We start from the raw sequence: 18,826 nt of genomic DNA, 5'->3' as shown, positions 1-18,826 counted from the left end.
ATAAAAATTGTTTATTGGTGTTGAATTTTCAAACGACTGATTCAAATATTGAAAACACTTATCAATTAAATATTACAAATGTTTTATTAAAGTTCAAACTAATATTATTATAAATATCACCAAAGTTTGTTTTAAATTTGTTAAGAATAAACTTATTGTTAAATAACACATGTTGAATAAACTGTTACAATATGATATTTATTAAAATATAACAAAATTTACTTTCATATATAAAAGATATTATAATTAAAAAAACTAAAATTAGAGTGCTAACATTGTGTTCATAGTTATTGAAACGACGTAAATTTCAATAATTAATCATAATATAAACGAATTATTAAATAACTTTAATTATTATAATTTAAATAAAAACATATATAAAAAATATTATTATTTAATAATATCCGTTGATATATTATCTTCAATGTATTACATAGAAGTTTTATACCAAAGAAATTGTTATCAAATTGTCTACTTTTGGTTTCTGGAAACAAAAGTCATGAATTTGTATTAATTATTAATTTCATTATACTCTTAATATCAAACATTTCATTCAAATTGTATTATGGGGTTTAAACCAATTAATTGATTTTATTATATTAATGTTATAATTGTAATTATTAAAATTTATTTATGATAATTAAATTAATGATTATTAATTTTATAGTATTTATTTAAAAAAGATACAACTTTTCAAACCAATTTTTTACTATAAAAAAATCAATAATTGTATTAATAAGAGTTATTACTACTAATTAGTTTACTTTTGTTTCCAATTTTTTATTAGTTTTTCTTTAACAACTGTTTTTTCTTCTTTTAATTTGTTCACTGTATCAACTTTTAGTTTCTGAATAGTACAGTTATGAAGGTTAAGTTCTCTGACCTGCTTCAATTGTAATGTATTAAACTCTCCTTTAAAAAAACTTGCCTTTCCAATAGTTCCAATTCTAATATTATTAATTTCTTCTTCATTATTTTTTATTTCCACCACACCAGTAATATTTAAAACAGATAAATTGATGTGTTCTAAATTGATATCACCAACAGGACCACCCACATTAAGTCGTCCTTCCTCTTTCACAAATTTTAAACTCCTTGCTTTCACCTCACTCATTCTCTTTCCGTCATTCTCAATCACAAATGTGAGTACTTTAGGTAGACCCTTTCCGACCTCGAAACGGAAATATTCAGTTTTTTCCAGATCGACGACAAAAGTGTTATTGAAAATGTTATTTCTGTGAAGTATAACAACCTCCCCGCCTTCAATATCAAGAGTTCTAATGTTGTCAACACACAAATTAAAGACATCCACTCGACTACAACACAACTTAAAAGTCTTCACCTTTTTACTCTCAATTGTAAAGGAGCCGGTCACATCACTGATAGACACATGTTCAACACATTTTGGGAAGATGAAATTTCTCACCTTCACGTGAGTCACAACAAAAGTCTTCACATTAATTATACTCGATAAATCTGCAGTGACTCTTTTTAGTATCTGTTTCTTCATCACGGCCAGTGTATACCTCTCCTTTGTTTGGTACAAAACAACTCGAGTGAACAATCCTTCATCAATTCGTCTTTGAATCAAATCGACTTGATTTGCCATTTCACTACAAACAAAAAGTCCTGTATTTTCGCCTTCAATATAAAACTGTTGGCTTTCTGTGATTGGGAGGAAATCAAAGTCGACTGTTTCTTCTGACAGAAATTGGAAGAACACTTTGACGTTTTCACAATTTTTTTTGAAGTTTTGTGGATGAAAGTCCGTCTCGTTCGGAGTCGTTTTAATCTGACAAAATTGCTTCAGAACAACAAACACAAAGTTCACTTCTTTTCGTGCGACACAATTAAGACTTAAAAAGTGGTCCAATGCACTTAATGGAATATACAGAACGACTCTTCGTAGGGTTTGAAGACTTAACAATGCGCCACATATTTGTAAGTCCCGCGACTGAATATTAAACAAATCAAGTGAAAGTTCTTTGAGGTTGTGATAGACAGAAAAGTTCTTCGCAACACTCAGAAAGTCCGGATACGACACTCGCAACTTCTTTATCTTCGGCGGAAGCCATTTCGTTTCAAAAAGGTTAGAAAAGGAGCTATACGGCTTTGGAACCCAGATCTCAAAATTGGGAACTTCTTTCCCAACAGATCTCAAAATTGCGGTTTTGGGGGTGTGCAGATACATCGTCTCAAGACTTGGAAAGTAATCCATCACATCTAAAATGTTATTCGTTTGTGTTATTCTGTATGGAGTTATATAGAGCGTTTGGACTGATTGACAGCACGTTCGATTTATTAACATGAAATTTAAAACGTCATCTAAAGACTCGAGATATAGGATGACATTTTTTAAAAAGAATGATTCGAGGAAAACCATTTGACTGTGATGTTTAAACTTTAAAGATTGTTGACAAAATACTTTAAAACATAATACTAATAATACTATATAAATAATAATATTACTTAATAAGAGTTTTGTTTAATTTTTAATAATTGGATTATAGTTAGTAAATTATATTATTGAACTATAATGTATTAAAAAAAGCATCCATACTATATAATCATATAATTATAATTATATAGTAATTATAATTATATAGTATACATACTTATAAATATAAATAAATGTCAAAAAAAGTATTAATTAATATTAATAAAATGTATAATGAAATATAATACAGAGTAATTACTTGAATGAAAAGGGTTTAAAAAATAAACTCATTATAATTGTATTTCATCAGTATAATAAATGAGTGAGGAGAAGTGGAAAGAGATTGAAACTCATCAAACCGTTGCAACTGAAGTTGACGATAAAGGTACAAAAAGTGAACCAGTTGAGAAATCCGAAGAAAAAATGAGTAAAAGACAACAAAGAAAACTTGAGAAAAAGGAGTACAAAGATAAAATGTGGAAAGAGACCCGATGTGAAGTGCGAAAAAAGCGGAAAGAACGAGCTAAAGAGGAGCGAAAAAAAAGGAAGGAAAACGGGGAAGAACTCCCTAAACGAACAAAAATCGATGAAAATACCGTCTTTGGGGGAAACCTTATCATTGACTGTGACTTTGGCGACAAGATGAACGAACGAGAAGAGAAGTCTTTCTTCAACCAAATCCAGATGCTCTATGGACAAAATCGGAAGTACACCAAGCCTCTCCGAATACGGTGTTTAGGAGTCGACGGAAGAATAAAGGAGAGCGTTACAAAGGTGAATGGACAGAATTGGAAGGGCGTCACTTTTGAGGATGAAAAAATTGATACGGTGAAAGATATCGTCAATTGTATTTACCTCACCGCAGAAAGTAAAAATGTCCTTGAAAGTATCGACGAGGATACTTATTACGTTATTGGAGGTATTGTCGACCATAATAAGTTTAAAGGGCTGTGCAACGAGAAAGCCGAGAAACTTGGGATTAAAACTGCACGACTACCAATAAGCGAAAACGTTGTGTGTCTTGGAAGAAAGGTTCTTACAGTGAATCAAGTTTTTGAAATACTTGGAGAGTTCTGTCAATGTAAAAATTGGAAAACAGCGTTGGAGAAAGTCATGCCACAAAGAAAACAAGAAACAAAAAAGCAAAGTGAGGATAAGGAAAATAAGGATGACGATTTGTCTATTTAACCACATTTTCTCTCAATCTGTGCAGTTGTTGACCAATATAATCTTGGGAGGTTCAAAAATTTGATTTCAAGTCAAAAAATTGTTGAATATTTAATTTCAGTTTACTCATAAAATGTATATTCAATAAAAACTCTTTTACTGTATTATACTTGTAATCAAATTTTAAATGTATTGTTTGTATATCAACTTCACATAACATGTTTCAGCCAATTACAAAAATAAAGGATAAACAAAATTGCCTGAGAAAAGATTGTTTCTAAAAAACAATTATTACTTAGAATAGAAGATAATTGATTCTAATATTTTATTTGCACGTATATATATGCAACTAGAACGCAAAATTGTTGTAAAATGTGATATTCTCTTAATTACAATTTATCTTTAAAGTTATAGTTTAATATTTCTATGTTTACACACTAAAAAGTTACCGTTTTTATTTTTAATGCTGTTTTTTCAAAACATAAACGTAGCAACAGAGAAAATAACGAAATATTCAAACTGTTGTTATTAAATTATTGAAAATTAATATTAGAAAAAAGTTTCAATTTTAATTAATTAATAGCGTAGTGAGAGAATCAAAATACGAGTTTTATGTTGAGTGTTGTAAGATATAAAAAATAAAATAGTTTGAAAATAATTGTATATGAAATCCAAATTTAATGTAATTAACAACAATAAAAGTGAAATTTAATAAAAATAAAATGGAATTGAATACAAAATGAAATTATCGAGTATAATTTAAATTTTGTTATTTTAAATTTCGTTATAAATAAATATTAATAACATTTGAGATATATATGAATACAGTCAAAGTCGCTTATTTGTAGGTTTTCGTATTTGTGGGTTAACTGACCAATCAAAATCAAAACATACAAATAGGTTGTATCTTCTCGAAACTGAATAATTAATTGAAATCAATTAAAATTAACTATATTTTTGAGTGCATAAGAAACAAAATCTAATATGGAATAAGACTTCTTTTGTATTTTTTAACTTATTTAATCTAATTATTTTAAGTTTTTGTTAAAATGGTTTCAATATTTAATAATTGTTTTTATATTTTATTAAAAAAATACTATAATTAATAATATTTTTTGATTGATAATACAAATGTGGTACTTAGGTTTCGACTAATAATTAATAATTATGATACCATTGTATAAATTATTTATTAGAGTTATATTTGGACAATTTTTTGAAAATAATTAAGAACCATGTTCATTATTATTCAAATAGTATTCAAATAATAAAATGAAACCTTATTATTCGTCGAAACTTTAGACTCGTATCTGTAATTATATTATCAGTCTAAAAACGATAATAATAAAAATTTGGACCATTAAAATTGTAATATTATGGGAAACTGTTGAAAAATCTCCAAAAACACTATTATTTAATTTTATTTGGTTTCCCAACTTTTTTCTAATTCCTTTTTTTCAAGGCTTATCTTGTGTATTTATTTTGTCACGCAAACAACAATTTACAATAGACTTTAGTAAAAGACTAAAAACTATAATTATGGTTATTTTTATTATTTTTTGATGATTAAAATAAATCAAAGAATATTCTTCCAAATTCTTAGCAAAACCTACAAATAGACAGCTTTTTATGCAAGAAACCCCACAAATAAGCGACTTTGACTGTATATACAAAGTTAGACATTTTTTTGTTGTTTGGCAAAATAAAAAACATAAGGAGGGAAATACGTGGCGTAGCCGTACAGAAGTTATTAACAATTGTATTTTTAATTATTAATATACCATATTATATTCCCCATCTAAAAATATATTTTATTTTTTATGTAAAAATGTATTATATTATATTTATTATTTTATAAGTATTATGATAATATTAAAACTTAAAAATTAACCATATAATAACAATCAAATATAGTACAGAAAAAAGTAATAATTCAATAGTAATTAATAAATTAAAATTCCCGAAATATTTAATTAAACAAATGCAAAAAATCAAAAAAACACAAGACCCGATTTGTTTAATAAAGCCATTAATAGTTTAATGGCTTTTTAACAGAAAAACAGAAAAGGTAAAAACATTGTATTAAAATTGAATTCGGTTTATACAAATAAAAATAAAATACTATTTCCAGAAATAAAAATACCAGCCATACAATCAATTTTTATCGGGCATGCTCAAATCGACGCATGCTATTACGTTGTGGACATTTTAAGTTACTTTTGATTACTTCCTGTATTTTTATATCACATTGTCGACACTTATAATGTGGAGCTTTTGCAGCAAGAAATTGTTTTCATATTTACCAGTCCCATGATTTCTTAATCATAAAATAAATCGTAATGGTATTTTCATTAAAATTACCTTGTTATATGACACTTGACACTTCATCATTTCGTTGTTGTCGCCCGATGTGATTTCACATATTTAACCAACTATGTAGACAAGCTGATTCGAAAAAGAATATTTTAACGTGAATCACTATTACTTGAAAATAGAGTTTTTAATGAAAACAAACCATAATCGAACCATAAAATATTAAATATTTTTTTGTGTTTTTGGTTGTTGAAAATGACTATTTATTTGTAAATGTAAATATAAACATGTGGTTAAGTATGTGGCAGAGTCAGAACTCAACAGGCAGGACAAAAACTGGCCAATAAATTCAATGTTTATTTCATATTTAAAGTTACATTTTTATGAAAAATGTTAAATCTAAAACAAGACACAGTAACATGTCAATGAAACGGGAAATTAGAAGATAGGAAATGGTTGTGGTATAATGTGGCTAATAAAATACGTGTATTCAAATTGTTTTATAATAAAAAACGTATCGATTATATTATATAATTTATATAATCATTTTTAATATAGATCGATATTTACAAAAAGAAAATCAATTTTAATTTAAAATATACATATAAAAACCATAGCATCAAACATTACTGTTCATTGTGTATTCAAAGATAATATTAAATCCACAACTTAGTATGTTAACTTTGGTATTGGAAAAAAATACATTGTATGTATGTATAAATTGGTATTTTTGTGTATATTGATCACTTTGTGGTTTAATTTCATTAAATATTTAAATTACTTCTTTGTTATATGTATACAACAATATACAAATATTTTGTTAATAACTGCTATCAGTTAAGTGTTAATAATTTATTAAAGCATTGCAATAAATTTTTATAAAGGTATAAAGTTTATACCTGTAATAAACTTAAAGCAATATTTTTCTGAAACATAAAGAACATGCTCAAAAAACAATAATACAAATATTAAATCGCACAATTTATTTCTGTTGATTATTGATTAAATTTAATTTGGGTTTTCGAGTTAAGTTTGATAAAGTTCTCAAATATAAAATGTATTTTTGTTTATTTTGAAAGTATCAATTTTAATTTTTATGAATTGTTTTATATAAACAAAAGTATATATCCACAATTGAATAATACAACAAAAGTGTGTTAGAGGTTTAATATTTACAAAATCCACGTCATTCTTATTGTTATAATATTATTGAAAACAACTGAAATAATAAGATCATTGTTAAACAGTTTTTTGAATGTATTATTTAAATGTATCTTGTTTTGATATTTATTTTAACAATTTGTCAATCACTTTTAATTGATCAATATTAGTTTTACTAAAATGGAGTTGTTGCTATCCATTGCTAAATTTATTTATGTCGTTTACTTTGTACAAACAATCAAATTTAAAACGTGTTGTTGCAGCAGATGAAACTTAATTTGTGTTAAGTTTGTATTTTTGTATTTGTCAAATCCAAATGTACTTGCTGTTTTTGACAATTTGATGATTCTGAAAACAATTATAAAAACAAACGTGCTTACATTATTTGTTGTCTAGTTACAACTAATTAATACAAACAAAAACATGTTGTTTATATAACACCAATAAATATCGCTATTGTATTGTTCATTGTATTCAGAACTCTAACGATCATTTCTTGCAAGTGAAAATTTTGATTTTATTGTTGTATATACACGAATTATTTACTTGTAGTAGCTTAACTTGAATACACTGTATTACAAATAAATCAGATTATGTCAAATGTCAACAAGAATGAACTATCTATTATTTTTTCATATGATATTTATATTATCTCTTATTATTATAAACTCACACAAGAATGTATTTTTTTATTTCAGTTTCAACAAAAGTTTATTTAAATATTTTTGATAAACACAATAGCAAGTTTTTATTTATAATTATTTTACTTACAAAAATATATTATATTATAATATATCTTGAATATTTAATTATTTTAATTTATTTATGTATTAAATATATTAACAAAAACTATAACATTATATATCATCAATTGTTTATTTTTATTTTTATTTTTTTATATTAAGTTTAAATTAAAAACTGAAACTATAAAAATTGATATTTATAAACAGTTTTCAATTATAAAAAATATTAAGTGAAATAAATTCACAATTCACTTTCTGTATATTGTTGACATTGAACTGAAGGCACAAATCGATCTCTCGAAGTGTTTCTGTTTAAGAAAGACAATCTTTCTTTTGTCTCGACTCTGATTTCTCTCGAATAATTTTTACGATTTGGTCTTGATGCTCTTTTAATTAGAGAAAACGATCGTTCGACTGAACATGTTGTTACGGCTATCAAATTAAGCTCCATACAGCAACCAATAAAACGTTGAAACTCGACTCTTGACTCCATTAAATTCAAAACATTTGGTGCTGTAAAATAATTTTCAGAACATTGTTCCAAAAATATATTTATATTTTTGTCTTTTTCATTCCGATAAAATTTTCTTTGTTTGAAAATTTGAATTTTTTTGCTTTCTAAACTTCCTTCTGTCGCCGAAGAACCGTCATCTGATCCTGGTAAGTCAGAGCTGAAATGTCCAGTTGGAAAAGCCGTGTCTATTATATCTTTTTGATCCTTTGTGCATCTGATTTCAGGCGATTTATAAATTAAATCCATTTTGGCTTTAATTTTACTAACAGAGTTTATATTATCATGACACCACTCCATTATCAATTCTGCTTCATCTGCAAAATCGTCGTACTCATCAAGACGTGGTATGTCCATTTCGAGCATGTACATTTTCATTTTCATTAACAATTGTGGGTCCGCCAGTCTCTGTTGAAGATCAACAAAATCTTGGTAAGTGTCTATCTCTAGTTCATATTCTTTGAGATGGTACTCTTCGAATATTTCAAAACATGTTGATTTACGTAACGGATTTGCGAATCTCACAACCAACGCTTGAATGAGCCTCACAACATAATCGTGACAAATACCTCTAAGTACTTCAATGTTGTCACTGTTATTTTCTCTGATAAATAACATGGTTCCAAAAAAACTGTCGTTTTTGTCATCCAATTTTGTTTTGTTATTTATATAATATTTTTTTGTATCACAAATTCTCTGATATGCCACTGGAAATTTTACATCTCTTCCTTGAAGCCATTGACTTACAATTTTAAGTGGCGCGAACAGGTAATCAATAAAATACAGAGCTCCGACGAATAAAGAGTCATCTAACGAAACGCGTCCAAATTTATTTTCAAATACGTTTTGAGGTACAAAATTGAAATTTTCTTTATTTAAAAAAGTTGATAATTTTCAAAATTTTCAAAAATAGCTGAAGTCACAAATGAAGTGAAAAGAAACCGTGTTGTACTTGTACTAGGAATTTCGGTGGCACACATTTCAGTCTTGTTTTGTTTATTGAAGGCGACCCAATCATTTTTGAATTTAGAATTTGTTATTTCATTCAGGAATTGATTAATTACACTTCCTTCGTTAACTTCAACAACCTTTTCACATGCCTTCGACAGTCTATGATCAAAACAATAATTTCGTTTTAAGCGCTTTCGATGTTCAATTGGAACAAGACTTTTTAATAACACGCCGATTTTTGTGTTACATGTGGTACCATCAAGTGAAATTCCTTTGAGTTGTTGTAAACTGAGTTTTGCATGATACAGTGCACGAAGAATCCACTCAACCCATGAGTGTGCATCACCTTCGCCGTAATAGTTACCAATTTTAATCTTTACTTCAGTTGTTGTGCAAAAGTCAAAACTAAAACGTGCATATAGTGAATAGTGAGTCTCTCCATCGTAAGTTTGTGAATCGGCGATTAAATGAAAGGGTGTTTTCAGTTGACCCAAATTTTGCAGACGTCTTTTGTCAACTTCATATACATGTTTCATGCGCATTTCAATAATTTTTGTGGAAACACTCATTTCAATTGAAGTTTTAATTGTTGTAATTTTAATCACTTCTAATATTTTCGTTATTTCGTTAAAAGAAAAATCTTCGAGTGAAAAAATTAATGCCATTAATACAATTAAAAACCCCTTTTTTTCTTTTTTTGCAAGTTCCGTTTTGCTGTTTCCAATGCGTCTCTCAACTTCTTCGTCTATTGCTTTGGTGAAAATTGTTGACATGTGTAAATCGGCGTTTTTGGTGTTTTCGAGAGTGTCCATTATAAAATTAAGTCGTTCAATATTGACTAGCTCATTTTTCAATTGAAGGTAACTTTTTATACAATTTTCATATTCACTATCGATATCGTCGAGCCAATATTCATTTTCATCTGCAACCTCGATATTTTCCGGGCCGTTTTTTGACGAGTGTGACTTATTATACGAAGAAGACAACTGTTGCCATATCCCGGATGCTTGACTCATTATTTCATGGACTCGTGTGTCTTCTATTTCGTTGCATTCACTGCATTCACTTCCTTCATATTCTTCATTTTCATGAGCTTCATCTTCGCCTCCACTGTGCTCAGATTCCAGACTGCCATCAATTGGATCGTTTCAATAAACGAAGTCATAATGACCCATGATATCACCAAAAGTGGTCTGTTTCTTATCTAAGTTTGTTTCAAGATTAAATGGTGTTTGATGAACAACACCTATTGGTGTTTGTGTTGTGTCTATCACAGGGGGTGTAGCAGTGTTGGGATGTGCTGTTCTATCTGGATAAGACGAATCGTTGTGCTCCTCATTGATACCATCATCGTTGTAAGTGTTTATCATGATGTTTGGATTTTGTTCACAGATTTGTTGCGAAACAAAGTGTGGCTCATTTATTGCAGGTTGTTGAATTGTTAATTCAATGGATATTGCTTGAAGAGCAATAATAACATCTTCAATCATTTTATTTATATTTGATGTGTTTACTCCAGTGGTGATCAACGCATCTTTGACTCTCATCATTTGGAACTTTGACGCGTTTTTTGATTTTCTCATAATTTGAGTTTATTAACGAGTTAAGCGACAAATAATTTAGTATATTAAAGTAGTTTATTGCGAAGTTTTGGAGCCTTTCCTTAATAACACAAAAAATGTTCGCGTCTTTATAAAAATGATTTTTGTAATGCTCTTTAAGAGCATCTCGTGAAAATTTCGAACAAAAAACACAATAATTCAAGTTTTTAACAAACCCATCGGGTTCATCTAAAATGAAAGGCTGGAACTCTATAGTATTACCAAAAGAAATACATCTTCTTGATACTCTTTTTTCTTTTGAGAGTCGTGGTTTAGGCATTTAATTGTTATTTTGAGTTTGTGGTTAATTACACTTAACACAAACCCATATTGCAATTTTTATTTTTGTATGTTATTATATAAATATGATCCTATTCATTTTTTTTCAATTAAATTATTTTCGACAAAAAAGTTCCATATAAATATAATTACTCATGCTTTAATTGTTAAAATTTAAATGTTAAATTCTATGTTTGTTTCAATATTTATATTAAATCTTAAACAATATTTCCAACACAAAATATTTTGAAATTATAACAACATTTTCAACTTTTTTATATTCATAGACTAGTACAATATAAATGTTTTTTTTGTGTAATAGAAGCTTGTCTCTGATGTATATGATAACATTGGAACTGTTTGGTTTTGTTAATTCATTTACATATAATTGTATTGCATCGACCACACATCTCAAGCTCATTTTCATCACACTTCCCAATAACAACTGAATATACTGCATTTAATGATTGGTCGAAAATATGCCGGCTGATTGTTATATCGGAAGTTTATTCTTGATATCTTAAATCAAGTGTAGTATAATTTGATCTTGTTCTTTTTGAAAGTCTTCAACGATGTTTTGTTGACATTTTATATAAGTTGTAATAGCCTGATGTCATTTCGGCTGCGTGACTGTTGTCAGTCTACAACCAATATACTTTATTGATTTTCCCTGCAAGTGCCAAATTGTTATTAAAGACTCTTTTCACTACAGACAACACTTAGTTAGTGTGGCTCAATAACAGGTCAAAGTACCATTGTTGAAATAACCTTTCATATTCGCTCTAGTAGTTGTCGTTTCCATTTCCAAAAATCAGTTGATGTTGGTGAATTGTATAGAACAGCGTTAGTCGGTTTGTGCCCCACTCATAGTCAACTAATACTATTAATTGTTTTATCAAAATTCTTTAATGACTTGCTGTTTCTACACTGGAAAAGTCTAATACGACAACCCAAGTTATTTAGTGTGCATGATGAGTGTCTCGTCTTACCACATATTTTTATACCACAACTTAAATTTCGTTAAATGTTTTATTGTTGATGCCATTTTGGAAGTTTTGCATTTATGAAGCCATGAACTCCTTGTAGATTTCATTTGGGGTTCTTTATTTTGAATATGCTTTGGTCATCATTAGCAATTAAAATATACTCTTCATGGTGTTGTTTTCAATGTCTTTAAAGAACGTGTTATTAAAAACGCCGGTGTTTCTCACCCACTTCTAAATCTCAATTGTCATAGTTTAAGACTTTATCACCACTTTGAATAACGACATCACTATTTAGCCTTCTTAATTACAAATAAAAATGTTTTACAATACTAATAACAAGTATTCAAGTTATTAGTCTTCGGCGAAGTTTCAACAAGTTTCACCCAAACAACATTGTAATTGACACCCAATAAATTTCTACATACTTAACCATCACTTAACCGTGTACAGTATCAAGTTGTATCGTATGCCGTTTTCAATTTCATACCACGAGAAAAACATTAAAAACGACCTAATATAATATTAATAATTATTAATAATCTTATAATATGTTTTCAAAACATCGTCAAGTTAAACAATAAAACTTGTTGCTAATGGTAAATTGTAAAGATTTTAGTCAACACAATATATGAAATTCGATGTGCATAATAATGATATGTATGTTGGCTGTTTTTATTTTATTAAATAAATTTATTTTGTGTTTTTTGGTAACTATCTTTAATTTAAAACTTAAAAACTGTTTTTTCTTTTATAAATGTTTTTGCTTTAAAAATGTTTTTTAAAAAATACGTTTTTAAATATACTTTCACTTATTCAAAAAAGGGAAAATGTGCATTGTATACACACGAAAAAACCCGATAAACAAACAAATATTTGAGTATTGTAATTGTATATTGCTTTCCGATTTTAAGTCTCATTTATTAGCAATTCACAATTGGAGTTAAAATATAAAAAAGACATAATTATCGTCAAGTAGTATCACATAAAAACAATGTCTCATTATAAAAAACTGGAGAATAGTCGCTTTGAAAATCTACGTTCGACTCGTCGTTGTTTTTTCAATTTCTAACACATATACGCCATCGGCTAAATCTTTTTCTTTTGAAAAGTCGCTATAAAAATGCAAAATTTGTCATGATAACGTAAAAAATATCTCTCACAAAGAACGCTTTTTTGCGAACACATACAAGTACAAAAAAAGAGTTAAACAAATTGTGTTTGTTTCATCCTCCTTTTCTCTTTGAATTCTTGAATCGACTTCTGCTGTAATTTGTGTGATGAATTCGCCGTCCAATTTCACCGCGACCCTCAAAAATACATCGCAACATAGTTTTTTTACATCCTCGTTCTGCGAGTCCACTAAGGGCAAAAATACTTCCGAGCAAAGCGATAACGCTTTTTCCCACTGTCAAAAATATAATTTTTTAATCAGTTCCTTATTATTAGTTTGATTTTTAGTTTGAAAACTAATAGATCCATTCTAATTATTTAACAAATGAAAAAATTCAACAAAGTACGTGTTATAAATACTCAACAACACCATAACATGCTATCCACACATGGGTGGAAGAATGATTTTTAACTCAAATTTACATGGTTTTAAAATTTGATATTTTTCATTGACTGTTCTAACTACAAATTATAATGTAATTGACTGATTTTGGTGAAACATATTGAATTTAATAAGTGGTGTTAACAAGTCTGTTTAATGATTTGGAAAATAAAACAGAACAATAAAGGTTTAATAAGACGTGGTAAATCAACGACAAATCATTTAAACGCGTAAAAGCTTTGTTTTTATTTTCAATTTTTTGCACTTAGTAAATAATTGATTATTTTTATGATGATTTAATAATATAGTTTGTTTTACTATATTTATAATATTAAAAAATAAGTATTCAATTCCCGAAATATTAAAAGAGTATTTGAATTCATTTAAATAAAAAGTGTTTTTCAAGTGTTAATTGTGAATTTGGTTGGTCAAAAAAGTAGGCAACACATCTTCTCGAATATGAGATCAATCATGTATAAGGATCTTGGTAATAATTTGCCAAAATCAAGCTACTTCATTTTTTATATAAATTTACAAACCAAACTAGAAAAAAATGAACTAGAATATACAAGACATAACCCAAATTTTTTAACAATTTTTTTGATTTAATCAAAAACATTTGAACCCGAACAATTTCTGTTTATAAAATAACAAAACGTATTCATTTTAATAAAATATAGTTAATTATTAATATTTATTATAATTACATTTCTATTTATACATTACTCGTTTTTAATAAACACCTTTTTATACGTGGCGTATTAAATTGTTATTTACCATCATACAATTAACATGGTTTAAACAATGATAATCAATTGTATATTATAAGTTACAACCATTTAAAATCAAATGTTGGCATATTAAATATTGTATTTTTTAAAAAAATCATTAATGTTTAAAAAGATCAATTTTAATGTGATTTGTTTGTTTTAGTTTGTATTTTGAACTAGTTGGTTTGATGTATAAATTATTATTGTTTATTTTAATAATTATAAAATTATATTAATTGTTCTTGAATATTTATGTTTGGAAACGTTAATATTGCCGATGAATATAAGATTAACAATTTTTGTTTTTCTAATGTTTTTAAATTTGTTTAATAAATAATAGTTGTGTAAATTTGCAAAATTCCCCATTTTTTGCAATATTTAAAACTGTTAAATATTTTTATAACTTATTTTTTAATTCTTGTTGTATTATTTAACTAACGATATGATTATGCATTAATATTTTTAGATATTTCTGAATTTTTATCATGTTTATTTAGTTCTTTTTAATGCACAATTTGGGATAAATGTATTTAAATCATAAACAATCAATGTAAAAAAGGTGCAAGTTCTGAACCCGAACAAGTTTCTTTGGTACATTTATTTAAATGCCATATGTTTGCTTGATTTCCCCGTTTATTTTCGTTGTTTTTATACAACATATTAGAAATAAAAAATGAAAAATAATAATAAATTTGAAAACTCATTCAATGTGCAATAAATTCTTTTTTTACCAATATATTTGGCAAAAACTTATTTGTTGTGATTTTAAGTGAAACAAATAATGTTAAAATATACAGATCCAAGAAAAAGTGCCGTCAAAGAAAAAGGAACCTGCGAACAAATTCTATATTATAATATTTTAATATTAAAATAAAAACTATAAAAATGTAATTTTTGACATTATTCTAATGTTTTTCATGATTTTTAACTTCAAAGTGTTGGTAGATTCACTATCTTTAATATTAATGATCACCAGTGAAAACAGAGTAGCTAATTTGAACGTACAATCAATTCAAACACCACCACAACAGGCAAACCCATTTGTTCCACAAAACCCATTTGTTTCCGATACTCCCGATTTGAATATCGTTGATGACGACAAAACTGTAATGGATTTTTTGCAACTGATTCAATCTGGAATAATACCAGTTGACTGTGAGTTGATTTCACTAAAAAGGTTTTCCATAACACAAGACGAAATGATTCACAATTTGCAAACTCCACATTACAAAGATAAACTCAATGAATCATTAGTATTGTTCAAATCTATAAAAAAAGATGCTTCTGTTTTTCAGTCAGTTTTTTTAAGACATCAGATATATACAATTAAAACCAACTTCAATGCAGTCGACAGAACTGTTGCAAACTTATTTGACCTTTCATATGGTACAATCGGAGACCACTATAAAGAAGCTAAAAAGGAAATTATCTCGACCAGATGTCAAATTGGCAGAAAGAGTGTGTTTTATGACACCACAATTTGCGCTGTTAAATTTTTTCTTGAGTATTGTTCCGGGAAACGTTATGCTGTTACAGTATCTGCAGTACTTTTCATAGTCAATAAATTACAACCACAGACGTCAATTTCAAGAGACACTGTGTCACATTGGTTAAAAAATAAATTTAACCTCAAATTGATCAAAGCGATACCTGAAGACATCGGAAGAATTAAGGTAGACCCAGAAAAGGTTGTTGACAATTATTTGAAAATGACCATTTTCAACGGGACACCAGCACAACTATTGTTTAACATCGACGAAATAGGCTTTGAGGAATGGTCAGATAGAAAACAAACTGATGTTTTGGTTCCGAAGGATTCGGATGCAAGCTGTATTAAAATTGGGTTTTCCAGAGGAGGACAACGCAAAACAGTATTGGCGTGTATTTCGGCAGATGGAAAGAGCCACTGTCCAGCTTTTATTACTTCACAGTCTTTTGTTGATACTCGAATGTTACTTAAATATCCATATGTCACAATTTATTCAACCAATAGTGGATTTATCACCAAAGAAATATTTGTCGAATGGTTAATTAGTTGTTTCATTCCAACAGTCAACAGAATTAAAACAGAATACAACTTGAGTAAAACTGTCATCGCTGTTTTAATAATAAATAATTTAAGCGGTCATGTTGATACTGAAATAGAACATCTTTTGAACACCAACTTCATCAAAACTCATTTTTTGACACCTCACAGTTCACACTTGTGTCAACCCCTCGACTTAGTCATGTTCGGCAACTAAAAGAAGAAGTTACAGTCGAATGCTGAAATTTACAGAACTGAAACATCTCCAATGACTATTGTATACACAAACGAAACAACAAGTTGTTTCAAACAAAGCACAGTACCACACAATGTCGAAACAAGTACGATAGTAAAACAGGCGGCACGTGCAATGGATGGTTACATACAAGAAATGGCGAAAGCCAGTCAGATAGTTGCGGATTCGACCAAACAAAGTCGAGATCTAACAGGAGAACGTTTAACGCGTGCATTTGAACGCATTTTCAGTGGAACGGAAGAAGTTGCTACTTGCAAAAACATCCAATCATCTTTTAACAGATCTGGTTTGGTGTGTAGGTATATCGCCGGAGAATCCAAGATGTTTGTAGACTTGAGTAGTGCGTCTGACTTTGTCGCAGTGTACCCTGATACATTTGAAAGGGTCAAATGTAACCAGGTTTTATTTCGCCAATTGTCTGCCCCAGATAACACTTCTGAAAGAGTAACGTTGATCCAGACACCGAGAAGGCAGTTTAATGCTGCCTTACTGTTTTCTGAGATTGAAGAAAAGTTGTTCGACCTTTCAAATGTCGGAATCGATGTGCAAGCTGTTGTATATTCATTAAATTTACTAAAAGAAGTAAACTTGGGGAGAGAGTCAGTGTTTCCGATACTCAAGTATACAATGAACATCACCAACAAAGACAAAACCAAAACTCCAAAACCGAAAAGTGCATTCACAAAGCAGAAAGTCGAAACAACCAACAAGAAGAGAACGAACGGAACCAAACCGAAAGTTGCCAAGTAATTTTTAATCACTTTTTGATTTTTGAGTTCATGACTTCAGAATCTTTTTCGTGTTTTTGTTAATCATTTGATTGGATGCAGGCTTTTTGTCTTGATTTGAGTAGTGCTATATACAGCTTTTATAAGAAAACTAATTTATATAGAAAAAAATATTAACCTTTTAAATTAGCAGGCTCCTTTTTCCGGTCACTGTATATCGGAACAGCAATAAACCTATTTTTAAATTTGCGTTAAAAATACGTGGTTTTAAAAATAAAATTCATCTAAAAACGCATTTTTAAAATGATTTTTGTCGTAAAAACAAATAAAACCAAACTATTAATAGTTTTACCAAAAATATTGAGCACAATCTATTTATTTGTAATGTTTAACAAAACTGTACTATATTTTAAAATGTATTAATTCAAACTATATTCTTCTTATTACAAATTATATTAAAGATAATAACTTATTTTTCAAAATTAAATAGTATAAAAATTGAATTGTATAAACATGTTTTGAAAATGATTATAATCAATCAGATATATTTTTTACGACATAAAAACGTTTTAATTTGGTCTTTTAACAAGAGTTCTGCTTTGAGAGCCGTCTTAAAACTATTGTGATGCTTTGATTCTAAAGTTTATTTTTTAAAAAAATATAATAAAAAAATTATAAAATTACGATGTTTTTACCGGAACATTTGACTCAAATAATCGCATTTATTAACAAAAAGTTTTAAAAATATTAACCATTATTGATTAGTTTTTATTAAACTATAATTCCCATTTATTAAGGTAATATAACTCTAAAAAGTTTGTCGATTTTAATATGAACTTTTTGGACAACAAATTAAATCGTTTTTTTTAAAAACTTTTTTTTGAGTGAAAAAAAGCCATTATTAGAGTAAAAACAAAGAAAACACCACAAAACAATATTTTATGTTAAAAAGTGAACTTTTTTGCCAACAGCCACAACATTTACTATATAAATGTCTAACCCTGAATATATAATAAAAATAATATTTTAAAAAATATAATTTAATATAAAATAATTAAAAATAAAAAAATAATTTTATAAATGAATAATTAAATAAAATATTAAATATGTAATTAATATTATAAAATTTATAAAAATTTAAAAAATAATAAAAAAACAAACAAGATAAAACTTGTTCATCAACACCACTTGTGACTTTTCTTAACAACCTGTTCATCAACACTATTTGTGATTATCATTTACATTTTTAATTCTTTTTTATATTCAGATTATATTTTTATTTTTATTCCTTTTTAATTTTTATGATTATTTCTAGATTTTTATTTTTTTCATCAATATATTATTA

At 27.7% G+C, this 18,826-nt stretch overlaps 4 protein-coding genes across 4 annotated transcripts; 2 read left to right on the top strand and 2 right to left on the bottom strand.

The window, feature by feature from the left end:
• Window positions 1-760: 760 nt before the first annotated feature.
• On the bottom strand, window positions 761-2,383 carry EIN_502070 (hypothetical protein; the record flags this gene model as incomplete). The annotated part of the gene is made up of 1 exon (XM_004183392.1): window positions 761-2,383. The coding sequence occupies one exon, from the start codon at window positions 2,381-2,383 to the stop codon at window positions 761-763; it is 1,623 nt and encodes a 540-aa protein (XP_004183440.1).
• Window positions 2,384-2,755: 372 nt separating this feature from the next.
• Window positions 2,756-3,625, top strand: EIN_502060 (methyltransferase, putative; the record flags this gene model as incomplete). The annotated part of the gene is made up of 1 exon (XM_004183391.1): window positions 2,756-3,625. One exon carries the CDS (start codon window positions 2,756-2,758, stop codon window positions 3,623-3,625), a length of 870 nt encoding a protein of 289 aa, XP_004183439.1.
• A 4,437-nt stretch (window positions 3,626-8,062) lies between these two features.
• Window positions 8,063-8,950, bottom strand: EIN_502050 (hypothetical protein; the record flags this gene model as incomplete). The annotated part of the gene is made up of 1 exon (XM_004183390.1): window positions 8,063-8,950. The coding sequence occupies one exon, from the start codon at window positions 8,948-8,950 to the stop codon at window positions 8,063-8,065; it is 888 nt and encodes a 295-aa protein (XP_004183438.1).
• A 7,938-nt stretch (window positions 8,951-16,888) lies between these two features.
• Window positions 16,889-17,503, top strand: EIN_502040 (hypothetical protein; the record flags this gene model as incomplete). The annotated part of the gene is made up of 1 exon (XM_004183389.1): window positions 16,889-17,503. The coding sequence occupies one exon, from the start codon at window positions 16,889-16,891 to the stop codon at window positions 17,501-17,503; it is 615 nt and encodes a 204-aa protein (XP_004183437.1).
• Window positions 17,504-18,826: the final 1,323 nt, after the last annotated feature.

Source organism: Entamoeba invadens, assembly GCF_000330505.1.
Source record: "Entamoeba invadens IP1 unplaced genomic scaffold scaff_1105074726303, whole genome shotgun sequence".
Taxonomy (NCBI): domain Eukaryota; phylum Evosea; order Mastigamoebida; family Endamoebidae; genus Entamoeba; species Entamoeba invadens.
This window is presented reverse-complemented; position numbering and strand designations above follow the sequence as displayed.